The following is an 18,072-nucleotide window of genomic DNA, read 5'->3' as shown; positions in this document are numbered from 1 at the left end:
TTTCAACCATTAGATTTACTAGATCAATGGTTTGTATTTGTCTACAGGTTCACACACACACATTGTCTTTGGTAGCAATTTTTCAAATTTAGTCATAGACTATCGTTTTGTCATTTAACACCCAGACTATCATCATTAGGACTGTTTTGGTCATTCTGATATCTTTTTTCTGGTGAAACCCTATTTTAGGAAAGTACATTACTTGAATACTGAAAGTACATTATTTTGTATAATGTATATTCAGTATATGAATAATGTACTTTTAGTATATTAAAAATGTACAATATATTCAAGAAAAATACATTATTTGAATACTAAAAGTACATTATTCTGTATAATGCATGTATATTCAGTATACAAATAATGTATTTTTAGTATATTAAAAATGTACTTTTGTTATTATGGTCCACACAGCACTGTGTGAACCATGTTTCACACAATAATTTGCCTAGTTTAAGGGCTTGGCAAATTATGGTCCACACAGTGATATGTGGATCATAATAAAAGTACATTTTTAATATACTAAATGTACATTATTTGTGTACTGAATGTACATTATATAAATATAATGTACACTTAGTACACAAATAATGTACATCGTCTTAATACAATGTACATTTTTAAAATACTAAAAGTACATTATTTTGTACTGGATGTACATTATTTTACAGTATACAAAATATGATAAACACAGCTTGTGTGGACCATGGTCCACACAATAATGATTGTAGGACTTTGGTTCTATGCTTGTGTGTATTGAGTATTGCATAAAGGAGATTCTTGTCTATCTAGGGTTCTTGAGATTAAAATGGATTTGTGATTTAATATTGGTCATGTTTGATTCATGACATTCATTAGCATGTTTTTGAAATAATTTTGACCACAACGAATTAGCTAAGTCAAGATTCTATGGCACTCATTACATAATCCTTATGTTCTACTATGAGAATATGATAAATAGAGAGATCTCGATGCTTTGTTTATTTGAAAGACTTGAAATTGAAGTTGGGAAATTCCTAGTCCTAATTTTGATTTAGATGATTACGATAGTGACTTTCTTATTAGAATTCCTACGCCATCCTCTCAATCCATTGGTTCTGTGATTTTTCTCAAATACTTTGGTTGTGTTAGCTTGAATCCTATTTACTTTATTTTATGTTATCCTCTTGTCAATATGTACGTGTTTGTTCCATTTTGTTGATTTTTTGTTGCCTTTGCAATGTTGAGTGTTTAGCTTTTTATTAATTTCTAGTCATCTAGTGCCTAGTTGCTAAGCTAGTTGTCACGTACCCGCATGCCTACGCTAGTACGCTGCCGAGCAGCCATCGCTTCCACCGTTGCTGCAACCTGGACAGCCCCACAAAGTGCTAACAAGGCCGAGAAAATGTTATATAGATGCAGATTATTATCATGGGACGAATTTTGGCTACGGTCGGAGCAGTCCTCCTCGATGCAGACAATCGCTACATTTCGGGCTTCAGCGCCCCTCCTAAGTTGCTTCTCCCTTTTATGGCCGAGACGTTTGCATACAAAGAGGCCTTGTCATGGTTAAGGGCGCGTGGAGAAGAGTCTATACAGCTACACACGGATTGTCAAACGTTATGGTGTTACCTATCCGCACCAGACACCCCGTCTCGATCATATATTAGTAATGTTATCAATAGTTGCAGAATTTACATGTCTGCTTTTAGTTCTTGCTCAGTCACTTTTATTCCTAGATTACAGAATTTACTAGCGCATACTTTAGCTACTACAGCTTTTAATTCTACTATGGCTATGTACTGGGACGACGTCCCACCTGACTCTATTTCAGTTTATCTATAAATACAACCGCATTGGTTGACCTTCAAAAAACAGTATAGATTATTATTATTAAGATTAGTAATTTTAATCTAGAATTGTATTAGTAATAAGAAAGTATGAAAGAATATTTTATATTAGGAATTGTATTACCATATTTTAATGTACAATTGTTGTATGAATGGGAATTGTATTACCATATTTTTACAATATTGTGTAAACCTCAATTGTATATGAGTCTTTTGGTGGGAAGTTAAATTGAGGATTTTGTTTTTATATATAGTATAGAAACAATTAATTAGATATTAATTAATTTCCATATAAAATTTTGTTACCAATTAAGATTTATTAATTTTTTTTACGAATTAATTAATATTCATATTAGTTTGAACGGGGAAGTTGAAGATGATGATTTTACTTTTATTAATAGTATAGATTATTATTATTATTAAGATTAGTAATTTTAATCTAGAATTGTATTAAGAATGAAAAAGTATGAAAGAATATATTATATTAGGAATTGTATTACCATATTTTAATATACAATTGTAGTACGAATATACAATTCATTGGAACAGAAACCCAAGAAATGGACACTATCCAATTCTAGGTCCTATGGTGACTTCTGTTCTGCAAACTCACATGTGCGGCCCTTGAACGCAGGTGTACAAAGAAAGTTGGAGACGAACTATCAATAATAATAAAGGAAATACGGTTCGGTTGAACGTAAAGGAGGTATCAAGGACTTTGATTTATTTCTTGTTTATTATTATTATTATTATTATTATTATTATTATTATTATTATTATTATTATTATTATTATTATTATTATTATTATTATTATTATTATATTTTAAATTTTAAATAAAATTAAACGATATATATATTTTCAATCAGTTTTTAATCAAATAGTTCGGTATGGTTAATTAATGTTCGGTACTGTTTGGTTCGGGAAAATCGAACCGAATTGTCCACACCTAAAGTTAATTACTGAAATGGTCCTTGATTATAGAAAAATTACCAATTTGGTCCCAAGTTAATGAAAATCTAACGCCAAAACTAACGAATGACCAAATTAGTCAACAATTTTAAAGTTGAGGACTTAATTGGTCAAAAAAAAAAGTCAAGAATCAAATTGATAATTTTACTATAGTGAAGGGACCATTTTGATAATTAACTCATTCAACAATTAACGAATATATTAAAACTAAAACAATTAAATATCTCAAATTTATAAGATAAATAGCCCAAAGTCTCCGTTTAACAGATAATAAAAAAAATTATCTCTCTAGGGTTCTCTCCGTTTCGTTGGTTTCTTCCCATCTTTTTCCGGAACGTTGGAGTGGTAGGAAAAATGTAATTAAAATTAAAAAGAAATTAGGAAAATTTAAAGTAGTATCTTAAAATTTAGAAATTGAAATTAAATGAGTCTGGTCGTGAACAATCTTAAACGAACACTAAACGAGTATGTTCATGGAACATTATTAAACGGAAACTAACGAACGAGTTTATGAGCTCTTAGCAAACGGACATACAAATGTTCAGACTATGTTCCTTTATTAAACGAGTTCTAAAATTTGCCTATTTATGTTTGTTCACCTTAATACATGAACATAAACGAACACTTACCAAACATGAATACGAGTAGTTTATCAAAAACTTTATTCGGTAACACCCCTAACTAAAACAATTGAGTTTCATGACTCTATCGATTCGATTCAAATTCGACTATATATATGTTCGAATATTCAAATCTCAAATTTGATTCGTATTCGATTGACTCGAATATTCGAATTCAAAATACGTAACTTAATTATTTGTTTACACCCCTAAGGTTGGGGTTCAATCCTGTGACCTTCCCTCAATGGGAGTCACAGAGGTGCCATTTGAACACAAAATACTTGGCATATCAATACTAGTTATTAAAACTTGCAATATGCGATTAAAAAAAACTCAATGATGAATAAAAATAATAGTGAAAATTATATAATCAAAATAAATGTAAAATTATATGATCTTATAAATATTATGAGAAAAAATTATAACAGATAATATAAATAATTAATAAGTTTTGTATAATTAAAAATTATATAAAATTAGAAATAATTTATAAATATACGTTAAAGTAAACACAATGTATAAGTTTTTATATTTAGCCGCATTATTTAATGATGTGAACAACTTAGGGAGAAAAAGAAAAAGAGGGACACATTTGGAAAGAATTTATGAGTGTCGAAAAAAAAAAAATATAATGAACAAGTTAACACTAAATTTATGGGATAAAAGCCTTTCAAATGAGCCGCAAGTATTGTAGTTGCGCACGTCAGTTACCTTTTTTAAATATTATTGCCTCAATGTATAAAATTTTTGCGATTTACTCATTTATTTATTTTGGGATAATAAGCCTTTCAAATGAGCTGCAAATATTGTACATGCGCATACATCCACTTTAATTACTTTTAACACTCTAATAGCTAGCCAAACATATTTTGCTCAAATGACATGTAGTGACTCTTTCAGATGGAAGGTTATGAGATTGAGCCTCACTGAAGTAATGTTAACTCTTTATGCATACTATAATGTAATAGAGTTGGTAGAATGACAAATTATTCGATAGACTTGGGTCCTCCTTGCAAGATGGAACCGTGTCTAAAAATACACAATTTACACACTGAATATTCACAATTTAAATTGTGAATATTCAGTATATAAATTGTGTATTTTGATCCGGATCCGCCTTGCAAGGTGGACCCGGGTCCATGGCATAAGTGCATAACTATTGCCTTTAAATACAAGTATACAACCAAGAATTATTCCAAGTAGAAAACAAAAGAAGAAGAAGAAGAAAAGATTATATTGAAAAGAAAGCAAAAATATAATGAAGGTGAATGTTAAGAGGTCTTACGTAGTTAAACCATCAGAGCCAACATGGAGTGGCCTTCTCTCCTTATCGGAGCTTGATCAGATCGCAACCATGATGCATGTTGAAACCCTCTATTTCTACTCTACTCCTTCCACATTATCCCCAGACGCCATTATCGATACCTTGCGACTCTCTCTCAGCCAAGTCCTGGTGCATTTTTACCCCTTGGCCGGTCGCCTGAGCTGGACTAGTGCCGGCGGCAGCTCAGCCCTCGTGCTTAACTGCAATGCCGCTGGCGTCGTCCTCGTAGAGGCGGAATCCGACGCCGTGTTGGCCGATCTCGGGGACTTCTCGCCCTGCCCCGAGTTAAACCACCTGGTTCCTAGCGTAGACTACAGCGGTGATCCTATCCAGGATATTCCCTTGTTCGTGGGGCAGCTCACTAAGTTCAGATGCGGAGGAATTAGCCTTGGGTTTGCGATATCTCACGTTGTGGCTGACGGACATGGTCTCTGCCATTTTCTGTCGGAGTGGGCTAATCTTGCCTCCGGGAAACCATTGAGCTCCGCCCCTTTTCATGACCGGAGGAGACTTCTCCGCGGGGTAGGAGAATCATCTTCTCCACAGGGAGGTCCTCGTCGGGTTTTCGATCATTCTCCTCCGCTTATCGTTGGCCAGTCCAGCGACGAAAGCGAGAGGATGAAGGAAACCAAAGTATCCACGCTGAGATTAAGTAAACCACAGATTCATGCACTAAAAGCTGCCGCCAACAATGGTCGGAGTTATAATGCCAAACCGCGAGACTATACCAGGTACGAGTAGGGGTGTATACGGATGGAATCCAGTCAAATATCATATTTTCTATTCCATTCAAATTTCACTATATATATATTGGAATTCATATTCTTATTGGATTTATTTGAATTCAGGTACGAGGTGATAACCGCCCACATATGGAGGTGCGCATGCAAAGCGCGAAGCCATAAACCCCAACAGCCCACGAATTTATGCTTCTCTGTCGATATCCGCAGGCGAATGGAGCCTCCATTGCCAGATTCGTATTTCGGTAATGCGGTCGTTGACGTGGTGATCCATGGCGGCGTCTCGGGGGAGATTATCTCCGGGCCACTACAAGACGTGGCTTCTAAAATACGTGAGGCAATCGATGGTGTAACCTCGGAGTACGTGAACTCTTCAATAGATTTTTATAGAAATGAAGTGGATGTGATTAAGAGGCAAGAATTATTAGGAGTCTTGTTTGGTGGGAATCCAAATCTGAGCGTTATAAGCTGGGTGGGTCTTCCGATTCAGGGACTCGATTTTGGGTGGGGGGAAGAGATTCATATGAGCCCTGGAAATCATGACTGTGATGGGGACGTTTTGATCCTTCCAGGTCCAAACGGAATTGATGGGGACGATGGGTCATTGCTGGTTGCTGCATGTTTGCAAGTTGATCACATTCAAGATTTCAATAAATATTTCTATCAAGATATCAACAATTTGTGAAGGAGACGGTACAATAGTTATATATTGCACAATGCATTGTGCCCGGCCTAAAACAACTTCGTTTTTTTTATGTTAAGATTTTATGTGCATTATGTTAAGAATTTATGTGTATTATATTAAGAACTTATGTGTATTATGTATTATGTTAGATTATGTGTATTTTTTTTATGAGTTTGTGTATTCTACTATATAATTCTGTACATTCGAAATATGAGATTTTTTTTATATATATTTTTAAAAGTTAACGGCGGAAAACGAAATTTCTAAAAAAGAAACTGATACAAAACGACATCTTTTGGCCAGGGCATTGTGAACAAATCTAATTAAATCTTTGATCTGCAAGATCTAATGGATGAGAAATCAAGTAAAAAATGAGCGGGGTCATTTTCATATATATATATATATATATATATATATATATATATATATATATATATATATATATATATATAATTAGGTTCTGGTGCGATTCTGCGGTTTAATCTGGGTCATTCATCTCGCTTAAATCAACGTTCAGGATTGTCAAAATTAAAAAAAAAACTCGGTGGCAAATTTGTAATTTTTGCATCTAGGTCAAAATTAAGGTGAGCGGATCTGTGATTAATGTGCGTGAGTTTTGTATATAAGTGCGTGAGGTTTGTGCGTAAGGTGCGTGAGTTTTGTGCTTAATGTGCGTGGGGTTGTGCTTAACGTGAGTAGTTGTTAAAACTTAAAGTGTGGAATTTTGTGCTTAAATGCGTGAGATTTGTTCTTAATGTGAGTGGAGTTTGTGCTTCATGTGCGTAGGGTTTGTGCTTAATGTGTGTGAAGTTAGTGATTAATGTCAATAGTTGTTGAAACTTAAGGTTTGTGAGTTAATACTTAAAGTGCGTGGGGTTTGTGCTTAATGTGCGTGAGGTTGTGCTTAATGTGCGTGAGTTTTGTACTTAATGTACGTGAGTTTGTGCTTAATGTCAGTAGTTGTTGAAACTTAAAGTCTGTGAGTTAATATTTAAAGTGCGTGGATTTTGTGCTTAATGTGCGTGAGATTGTGTTTAATGTATGTGTGTTTTGTACTTAATGTGCGTGAGTTTGTACTTAAGATCTAACACTTAAGGTGCGTGTTTCTATCACTTAAGGTGCGCCATTTCCAGTTTTGAGCATCTTTTTAAATTTTAGCTTTTGGAGTTACAAAAAACTGATTAACCAAACACTTATATTAATTTTTTAACCATGTAAAATAGTTAAAAATAATCAAATAAGCCAAAATTAATAGATAAGCTAACTATCTTACCAAACATGACCAATATATATAACTCATATAATATATTATATATGTATATAATTCTTTTTTTTTTTTTTTAACAATTGCCCCCAAATTTGGGGGCCAATTGTTTAAAAAAGAAATTAAAATTAATGTATACACATACTATACAGCAGGCAGTGCGCTGCCTGCTGTATAGTATAGGCATATACATGTTCTCTAATCTGGGGCCCCCAATTTTGGGTGCTCTGTGCAAGTGCCCTGGGTAGTCATGCCCAGGGACGGCCCTATATATATATATATATATATATATATATATATATATATATATAGAAAATCACTCATATGTGGTCATGTCATTAGATTTGGTTGTATTTGTGTCGTTGAATCAGTTTAATCTAACGGCAGTTATAATTCTGAGGATTTTCGCGTGTTTTGGTAAGTAGGGGTGTTATGGTAATTACAGTGACCATTTATAGCGGGCGGGTTCCAGAATACACCAACAGTGTTGACAACATACACCAATAGTGTAATAAAACACACCACAATGAAACACACCAATGGTGTATTCTTGTGTTATGATAATTACAGTGGCCATTTATAGCGGCCGGGTTCCAGAATACACCAACAGTGTTGACAACATGCACCAATAGTGTAATAAAACACAACAATGTGATTTTTTCTATTCCGGTGTTTTACGACGAGTTTACCCTTGCAGTTCGGTGGGTAGGAGAATGTGCGCGAAAATACTGGAAAAATCTTGTTTAATATGATTCATTGGATCTATCTAATCTAATGGCCTATAATTGACCATATGACCACACCTAACAACATGACCACATGTGATCACCCATATATATATATATATATATATATATATATATATATATATATATATATATATATATATATATATATATATATATATATATATACTAGTTTTTTACGCGCATTGCGCTATTGGGATAATGCCCAATGTTTTTTTTTTTTAAAATAAGTACTTTAAAGTATATTAAGGCAAGATTATATTGAAATTGTTCATGCATAGATAATTGAAGGTTGAATTTGCGTATTTAAATAGGTAATTCTTCTCGCAAAGGTTGAGTCCCCAACCCCAAGGGCCCCCCACACTCCGACCCGACAGAGCATTGTGGGAAGTTGTAAATCACGGTGACTCAATGGTTCAGCAGACAGGACCAAATGCCGGTGCGAACAAGGAATCTACCCACTTTGGACATAATTCCCGCACTGCCGTCGCCGAGGTTCAAACCTTGGTCTCTTCTCCCAAACTAAACCATTGAGCTAAGCCCGTGCGGGTTAAATAGGTAATTCTAAGTTTACAAATGCAAGATAATATAGTCAAGATTGATTATAATTGTCATAAAATAATTGTATAGGTATGGTTGAAACCAAATACGGGACATAAGGGAGAACAAATAAAAATTAGGGCATAAAATATTAAATATATACTAACACTACTGGAAATTATGGAATTTCCGACCACCTGAAAGTGATCTTAAATCAAGTCGAAAACTTTGTTCCGACCACTTTTGGTATCCGGAAAAACCTTTGTTGCTATTTCCGACCACTTTTTGGACTTTTTAGTATCAACTTAATTTAAGATCATTTTCAGGTGGTCGGAAATTCCATAATTTCTAGTAGTGTAATATTGTTTGAGGAGATTTCGACATTAGGATTTGTGGTTAAGTTCTATTAAGACTTTAATATTAGAATTAGATTAATGGTGTAATTGTAATTCTATATTAGACGTTAATATTAAAATTAGACTAACGGTGAATTAACGGTATTTAACGGAAAAGTTAAATGGATAATCATATAATTAAGGATAAATTAGAAAAACATTAAAAAAAAATTAAAACCTGAACAATTTGAACCATTCATTTGATTTAATAATTTGACGGTCATTTTTTCTACCCAATGTTAATAATTAAATAAATTCGTTGGTCAAATTCGCTAATATAATCCGCTAACTACTGATTGTCAAACAAGGACATTGCAAGGTAGTTCTCACTTCAATTTGTTGTGTGATTTGAATACTCTCTTTGTCACAAAATCTCTCAAGTAGTTAATATGGTTGGCTTTATTAATTATTTTTTTTAATTTTTTCATGGTATATAATAAAATACTTGGTAAATAAATATATAGCATTATTTTGTATTATAACTTTGATATTTAATTAGAAAAATAGTGCACAAAAGATAATAGACAATGTAGTGAATATAATCAATTGATGAATTTGAATGTAAATTTTTACATTTGAGAAAAATAAAGACAATATAACTAATGAAAATATTTCTCTTAATTAATTTATTGATAATGAATAATTTTTTTTCACTGAATTAAGACATTGTAAGGACAATGTAGCAAATATAATCAATTAATAAATTTGAATAAAAAGAATTTTTATATTGTAGAAAAATAAAGACAATATAACTAATACAATTATTTCTCTTATTTAATTTATTGATAATGAATAATTTGTTTTTGAATAAAGGCATTGTGGACACATAATTCTAAATTAAAGAAATGCATATCTATAATTTTTTGTTGTAGCTACTAAATTATTATTTATATAATTTAATAAGAGTAAAATAGAGTACTAATTATGCCAACTTTGATTGGGATGAGGTTCGAACCTAAGACTTTTTTTTTTTTTTTTTATTGAAATCAATGAGTAAGTTAACGGTGAACTAACGACAATTCTTAAAATTTTAACGGAATTAGTAACGGTGTGTGGGTATTTTAGGAAATTTTAGTGTAAAATTTAAATCTTATCAATCTTTTAATCAATCTGAGCCATTCATTTGATTAAAATCTGTGACCGCCATTTTTTCTACCCATTATAGGCCTAACTCTCTTGGGCTCTTATTAGTATATAGTAGATATATATATATATATATATATATATATATATATATATATATATATATATATATATATATATATATATATATATAACAAAGTTTTGTTTATTTTCAACCATTAGATTTACTAGATCAATGGTTTGTATTTGTCTACAGGTTCACACACACACATTGTCTTTGGTAGCAATTTTTCAAATTTAGTCATAGACTATCGTTTTTGTCATTTAACACCCAGACTATCATCATTAGGACTGTTTTGGTCATTCTGATATCTTTTTTCTGGTGAAACCCTATTTTAGGAAAGTACATTACTTGAATACTGAAAGTACATTATTTTGTATAATGTATATTCAGTATATGAATAATGTACTTTTAGTATATTAAAAATGTACAATATATTCAAGAAAAATACATTATTTGAATACTAAAAGTACATTATTCTGTATAATGCATGTATATTCAGTATACAAATAATGTATTTTTAGTATATTAAAAATGTACTTTTTGTTATATATGGTCCACACAGCACTGTGTGAACCATGTTTCACACAATAATTTGCCTAGTTTAAGGGCTTGGCAAATTATGGTCCACACAGTGATATGTGGATCATAATAAAAAGTACATTTTTAATATACTAAATGTACATTATTTGTGTACTGAATGTACATTATATAATATAATGTACACTTAGTACACAAATAATGTACATCGTCTTAATACAATGTACATTTTTAAAATACTAAAAGTACATTATTTTGTACTGGATGTACATTATTTTACAGTATACAAAATATGATAAACACAGCTTGTGTGGACCATGGTCCACACAATAATGATTGTAGGGACTTTGGTTCTATGCTTGTGTGTATTGAGTATTGCATAAAGGAGATTCTTGTCTATCTAGGGTTCTTGAGATTAAAATGGATTTGTGATTTAATATTGGTCATGTTTGATTCATGACATTCATTAGCATGTTTTTGAAATAATTTTGACCACAACGAATTAGCTAAGTCAAGATTCTATGGCACTCATTACATAATCCTTATGTTCTACTATGAGAATATGATAAATAGAGAGATCTCGATGCTTTGTTTATTTGAAAGACTTGAAATTGAAGTTGGGAAATTCCTAGTCCTAATTTTGATTTAGATGATTACGATAGTGACTTTCTTATTAGAATTCCTACGCCATCCTCTCAATCCATTGGTTCTGTGATTTTTCTCAAATACTTTGGTTGTGTTAGCTTGAATCCTATTTACTTTATTTTATGTTATCCTCTTGTCAATATGTACGTGTTTGTTCCATTTTGTTGATTTTTTGTTGCCTTTGCAATGTTGAGTGTTTAGCTTTTTATTAATTTTCTAGTCATCTAGTGCCTAGTTGCTAAGCTAGTTGTCACGTACCCGCATGCCTACGCTAGTACGCTGCCGAGCAGCCATCGCTTCCACCGTTGCTGCAACCTGGACAGCCCCACAAAGTGCTAACAAGGCCGAGAAAATGTTATATAGATGCAGATTATTATCATGGGACGAATTTGGCTACGGTCGGAGCAGTCCTCCTCGATGCAGACAATCGCTACATTTCGGGCTTCAGCGCCCCTCCTAAGTTGCTTCTCCCCTTTTATGGCCGAGACGTTTGCATACAAAGAGGCCTTGTCATGGTTAAGGGCGCGTGGAGAAGAGTCTATACAGCTACACACGGATTGTCAAACGTTATGGTGTTACCTATCCGCACCAGACACCCCGTCTCGATCATATATTAGTAATGTTATCAATAGTTGCAGAATTTACATGTCTGCTTTTAGTTCTTGCTCAGTCACTTTTATTCCTAGATTACAGAATTTACTAGCGCATACTTTAGCTACTACAGCTTTTAATTCTACTATGGCTATGTACTGGGACGACGTCCCACCTGACTCTATTTCAGTTTATCTATAAATACAACCGCATTGGTTGACCTTCAAAAAACAGTATAGATTATTATTATTAAGATTAGTAATTTTAATCTAGAATTGTATTAGTAATAAGAAAGTATGAAAGAATATTTTATATTAGGAATTGTATTACCATATTTTAATGTACAATTGTTGTATGAATGGGAATTGTATTACCATATTTTTACAATATTGTGTAAACCTCAATTGTATATGAGTCTTTTGGGTGGGAAGTTAAATTGAGGATTTTGTTTTTATATATAGTATAGAAACAATTAATTAGATATTAATTAATTTCCATATAAAATTTTGTTACCAATTAAGATTTATTAATTTTTTTACGAATTAATTAATATTCATATTAGTTTGAACGGGGAAGTTGAAGATGATGATTTTACTTTTATTAATAGTATAGATTATTATTATTATTAAGATTAGTAATTTTAATCTAGAATTGTATTAAGAATGAAAAAGTATGAAAGAATATATTATATTAGGAATTGTATTACCATATTTTAATATACAATTGTAGTACGAATATACAATTCATTGGAACAGAAACCCAAGAAATGGACACTATCCAATTCTAGGTCCTATGGTGACTTCTGTTCTGCAAACTCACATGTGCGGCCCTTGAACGCAGGTGTACAAAGAAAGTTGGAGACGAACTATCAATAATAATAAAGGAAATACGGTTCGGTTGAACGTAAAGGAGGTATCAAGGACTTTGATTTATTTCTTGTTTATTATTATTATTATTATTATTATTATTATTATTATTATTATTATTATTATTATTATTATTATTATTATTATTATTATTATTATATTTTAAATTTTAAATAAAATTAAACGATATATATATTTTCAATCAGTTTTTAATCAAATAGTTCGGTATGGTTAATTAATGTTCGGTACTGTTTGGTTCGGGAAAATCGAACCGAATTGTCCACACCTAAAGTTAATTACTGAAATGGTCCTTGATTATAGAAAAATTACCAATTTGGTCCCAAGTTAATGAAAATCTAACGCCAAAACTAACGAATGACCAAATTAGTCAACAATTTTAAAGTTGAGGACTTAATTGGTCAAAAAAAAAAGTCAAGAATCAAATTGATAATTTTACTATAGTGAAGGGACCATTTTGATAATTAACTCATTCAACAATTAACGAATATATTAAACTAAAACAATTAAATATCTCAAATTTATAAGATAAATAGCCCAAAGTCTCCGTTTAACAGATAATAAAAAAAATTATCTCTCTAGGGTTCTCTCCGTTTCGTTGGTTTCTTCCCATCTTTTTCCGGAACGTTGGAGTGGTAGGAAAAATGTAATTAAAATTAAAAAGAAATTAGGAAAATTTAAAGTAGTATCTTAAAATTTAGAAATTGAAATTAAATGAGTCTGGTCGTGAACAATCTTAAACGAACACTAAACGAGTATGTTCATGAACATTATTAAACGGAAACTAACGAACGAGTTTATGAGCTCTTAGCAAACGGACATACAAATGTTCAGACTATGTTCCTTTATTAAACGAGTTCTAAAATTTGCCTATTTATGTTTGTTCACCTTAATACATGAACATAAACGAACACTTACCAAACATGAATACGAGTAGTTTATCAAAAACTTTATTCGGTAACACCCCTAACTAAAACAATTGAGTTTCATGACTCTATCGATTCGATTCAAATTCGACTATATATATGTTCGAATATTCAAATCTCAAATTTGATTCGTATTCGATTGACTCGAATATTCGAATTCAAAATACGTAACTTAATTATTTGTTTACACCCCTAAGGTTGGGGTTCAATCCTGTGACCTTCCCTCAATGGGAGTCACAGAGGTGCCATTTGAGCACAAAATACTTGGCATATCAATACTAGTTATTAAAACTTGCAATATGCGATTAAAAAAAACTCAATGATGAATAAAAATAATAGTGAAAATTATATAATCAAAATAAATGTAAAATTATATGATCTTATAAATATTATGAGAAAAAATTATAACAGATAATATAAATAATTAATAAGTTTTGTATAATTAAAAATTATATAAAATTAGAAATAATTTATAAATATACGTTAAAGTAAACACAATGTATAAGTTTTTATATTTAGCCGCATTATTTAATGATGTGAACAACTTAGGGAGAAAAAGAAAAAGAGGGACACATTTGGAAAGAATTTATGAGTGTCGAAAAAAAAAAAATATAATGAACAAGTTAACACTAAATTTATGGGATAAAAGCCTTTCAAATGAGCCGCAAGTATTGTAGTTGCGCACGTCAGTTACCTTTTTTAAATATTATTGCCTCAATGTATAAAATTTTTGCGATTTACTCATTTATTTATTTTGGGATAATAAGCCTTTCAAATGAGCTGCAAATATTGTACATGCGCATACATCCACTTTAATTACTTTTAACACTCTAATAGCTAGCCAAACATATTTTGCTCAAATGACATGTAGTGACTCTTTCAGATGGAAGGTTATGAGATTGAGCCTCACTGAAGTAATGTTAACTCTTTATGCATACTATAATGTAATAGAGTTGGTAGAATGACAAATTATTCGATAGACTTGGGTCCTCCTTGCAAGATGGAACCGTGTCTAAAAATACACAATTTACACACTGAATATTCACAATTTAAATTGTGAATATTCAGTATATAAATTGTGTATTTTGATCCGGATCCGCCTTGCAAGGTGGACCCGGGTCCATGGCATAAGTGCATAACTATTGCCTTTAAATACAAGTATACAACCAAGAATTATTCCAAGTAGAAAACAAAAGAAGAAGAAGAAGAAAAGATTATATTGAAAAGAAAGCAAAAATATAATGAAGGTGAATGTTAAGAGGTCTTACGTAGTTAAACCATCAGAGCCAACATGGAGTGGCCTTCTCTCCTTATCGGAGCTTGATCAGATCGCAACCATGATGCATGTTGAAACCCTCTATTTCTACTCTACTCCTTCCACATTATCCCCAGACGCCATTATCGATACCTTGCGACTCTCTCTCAGCCAAGTCCTGGTGCATTTTTACCCCTTGGCCGGTCGCCTGAGCTGGACTAGTGCCGGCGGCAGCTCAGCCCTCGTGCTTAACTGCAATGCCGCTGGCGTCGTCCTCGTAGAGGCGGAATCCGACGCCGTGTTGGCCGATCTCGGGGACTTCTCGCCCTGCCCCGAGTTAAACCACCTGGTTCCTAGCGTAGACTACAGCGGTGATCCTATCCAGGATATTCCCTTGTTCGTGGGGCAGCTCACTAAGTTCAGATGCGGAGGAATTAGCCTTGGGTTTGCGATATCTCACGTTGTGGCTGACGGACATGGTCTCTGCCATTTTCTGTCGGAGTGGGCTAATCTTGCCTCCGGGAAACCATTGAGCTCCGCCCCTTTTCATGACCGGAGGAGACTTCTCCGCGGGGTAGGAGAATCATCTTCTCCACAGGGAGGTCCTCGTCGGGTTTTCGATCATTCTCCTCCGCTTATCGTTGGCCAGTCCAGCGACGAAAGCGAGAGGATGAAGGAAACCAAAGTATCCACGCTGAGATTAAGTAAACCACAGATTCATGCACTAAAAGCTGCCGCCAACAATGGTCGGAGTTATAATGCCAAACCGCGAGACTATACCAGGTACGAGTAGGGGTGTATACGGATGGAATCCAGTCAAATATCATATTTTCTATTCCATTCAAATTTCACTATATATATATTGGAATTCATATTCTTATTGGATTTATTTGAATTCAGGTACGAGGTGATAACCGCCCACATATGGAGGTGCGCATGCAAAGCGCGAAGCCATAAACCCCAACAGCCCACGAATTTATGCTTCTCTGTCGATATCCGCAGGCGAATGGAGCCTCCATTGCCAGATTCGTATTTCGGTAATGCGGTCGTTGACGTGGTGATCCATGGCGGCGTCTCGGGGGAGATTATCTCCGGGCCACTACAAGACGTGGCTTCTAAAATACGTGAGGCAATCGATGGTGTAACCTCGGAGTACGTGAACTCTTCAATAGATTTTTATAGAAATGAAGTGGATGTGATTAAGAGGCAAGAATTATTAGGAGTCTTGTTTGGTGGGAATCCAAATCTGAGCGTTATAAGCTGGGTGGGTCTTCCGATTCAGGGACTCGATTTTGGGTGGGGGGAAGAGATTCATATGAGCCCTGGAAATCATGACTGTGATGGGGACGTTTTGATCCTTCCAGGTCCAAACGGAATTGATGGGGACGATGGGTCATTGCTGGTTGCTGCATGTTTGCAAGTTGATCACATTCAAGATTTCAATAAATATTTCTATCAAGATATCAACAATTTGTGAAGGAGACGGTACAATAGTTATATATTGCACAATGCATTGTGCCCGGCCTAAAACAACTTCGTTTTTTTTATGTTAAGATTTTATGTGCATTATGTTAAGAATTTATGTGTATTATATTAAGAACTTATGTGTATTATGTATTATGTTAGATTATGTGTATTTTTTTTATGAGTTTGTGTATTCTACTATATAATTCTGTACATTCGAAATATGAGATTTTTTTTATATATATTTTTAAAAGTTAACGGCGGAAAACGAAATTTCTAAAAAAGAAACTGATACAAAACGACATCTTTTGGCCAGGGCATTGTGAACAAATCTAATTAAATCTTTGATCTGCAAGATCTAATGGATGAGAAATCAAGTAAAAAATGAGCGGGGTCATTTTCATATATATATATATATATATATATATATATATATATATATATATATATATATATATATATAATTAGGTTCTGGTGCGATTCTGCGGTTTAATCTGGGTCATTCATCTCGCTTAAATCAACGTTCAGGATTGTCAAAATTAAAAAAAAAACTCGGTGGCAAATTTGTAATTTTTGCATCTAGGTCAAAATTAAGGTGAGCGGATCTGTGATTAATGTGCGTGAGTTTTGTATATAAGTGCGTGAGGTTTGTGCGTAAGGTGCGTGAGTTTTGTGCTTAATGTGCGTGGGGTTGTGCTTAACGTGAGTAGTTGTTAAAACTTAAAGTGTGGAATTTTGTGCTTAAATGCGTGAGATTTGTTCTTAATGTGAGTGGAGTTTGTGCTTCATGTGCGTAGGGTTTGTGCTTAATGTGTGTGAAGTTAGTGATTAATGTCAATAGTTGTTGAAACTTAAGGTTTGTGAGTTAATACTTAAAGTGCGTGGGGTTTGTGCTTAATGTGCGTGAGGTTGTGCTTAATGTGCGTGAGTTTTGTACTTAATGTACGTGAGTTTGTGCTTAATGTCAGTAGTTGTTGAAACTTAAAGTCTGTGAGTTAATATTTAAAGTGCGTGGATTTTGTGCTTAATGTGCGTGAGATTGTGTTTAATGTATGTGTGTTTTGTACTTAATGTGCGTGAGTTTGTACTTAAGATCTAACACTTAAGGTGCGTGTTTCTATCACTTAAGGTGCGCCATTTCCAGTTTTGAGCATCTTTTTAAATTTTAGCTTTTGGAGTTACAAAAAACTGATTAACCAAACACTTATATTAATTTTTTAACCATGTAAAATAGTTAAAAATAATCAAATAAGCCAAAATTAATAGATAAGCTAACTATCTTACCAAACATGACCAATATATATAACTCATATAATATATTATATATGTATATAATTCTTTTTTTTTTTTTTTAACAATTGCCCCCAAATTTGGGGGCCAATTGTTTAAAAAAGAAATTAAAATTAATGTATACACATACTATACAGCAGGCAGTGCGCTGCCTGCTGTATAGTATAGGCATATACATGTTCTCTAATCTGGGGCCCCCAATTTTGGGTGCTCTGTGC

At 33.0% G+C, this 18,072-nt stretch overlaps 2 protein-coding genes across 2 annotated transcripts; both read left to right on the top strand.

Annotated features, from left to right (window-relative positions):
* Nucleotides 1–4,655: 4,655 nt before the first annotated feature.
* LOC109182989 (spermidine hydroxycinnamoyl transferase-like) lies at nucleotides 4,656–6,269 on the top strand. Its single transcript, XM_019333206.1, has 2 exons — nucleotides 4,656–5,476; nucleotides 5,594–6,269. Exons 1-2 carry the CDS (start codon nucleotides 4,680–4,682, stop codon nucleotides 6,168–6,170), a joined length of 1,374 nt encoding a protein of 457 aa, XP_019188751.1. The 5' UTR covers nucleotides 4,656–4,679; the 3' UTR covers nucleotides 6,171–6,269.
* Nucleotides 6,270–15,062: 8,793 nt separating this feature from the next.
* LOC109182990 (spermidine hydroxycinnamoyl transferase-like) lies at nucleotides 15,063–16,676 on the top strand. Its single transcript, XM_019333207.1, has 2 exons — nucleotides 15,063–15,883; nucleotides 16,001–16,676. Exons 1-2 carry the CDS (start codon nucleotides 15,087–15,089, stop codon nucleotides 16,575–16,577), a joined length of 1,374 nt encoding a protein of 457 aa, XP_019188752.1. The 5' UTR covers nucleotides 15,063–15,086; the 3' UTR covers nucleotides 16,578–16,676.
* The last annotated feature ends 1,396 nt before the right edge of the window (nucleotides 16,677–18,072 follow it).

The sequence above is a fragment of the Ipomoea nil genome, unplaced genomic scaffold (assembly GCF_001879475.1).
Source record: "Ipomoea nil cultivar Tokyo-kokei standard unplaced genomic scaffold, Asagao_1.1 scaffold1075, whole genome shotgun sequence".
Taxonomy (NCBI): Eukaryota; Viridiplantae; Streptophyta; class Magnoliopsida; order Solanales; family Convolvulaceae; genus Ipomoea; species Ipomoea nil.
The sequence above is the reverse complement of the archived record's forward strand: the minus strand, read 5'-3'. Positions and strand labels throughout refer to the sequence as shown.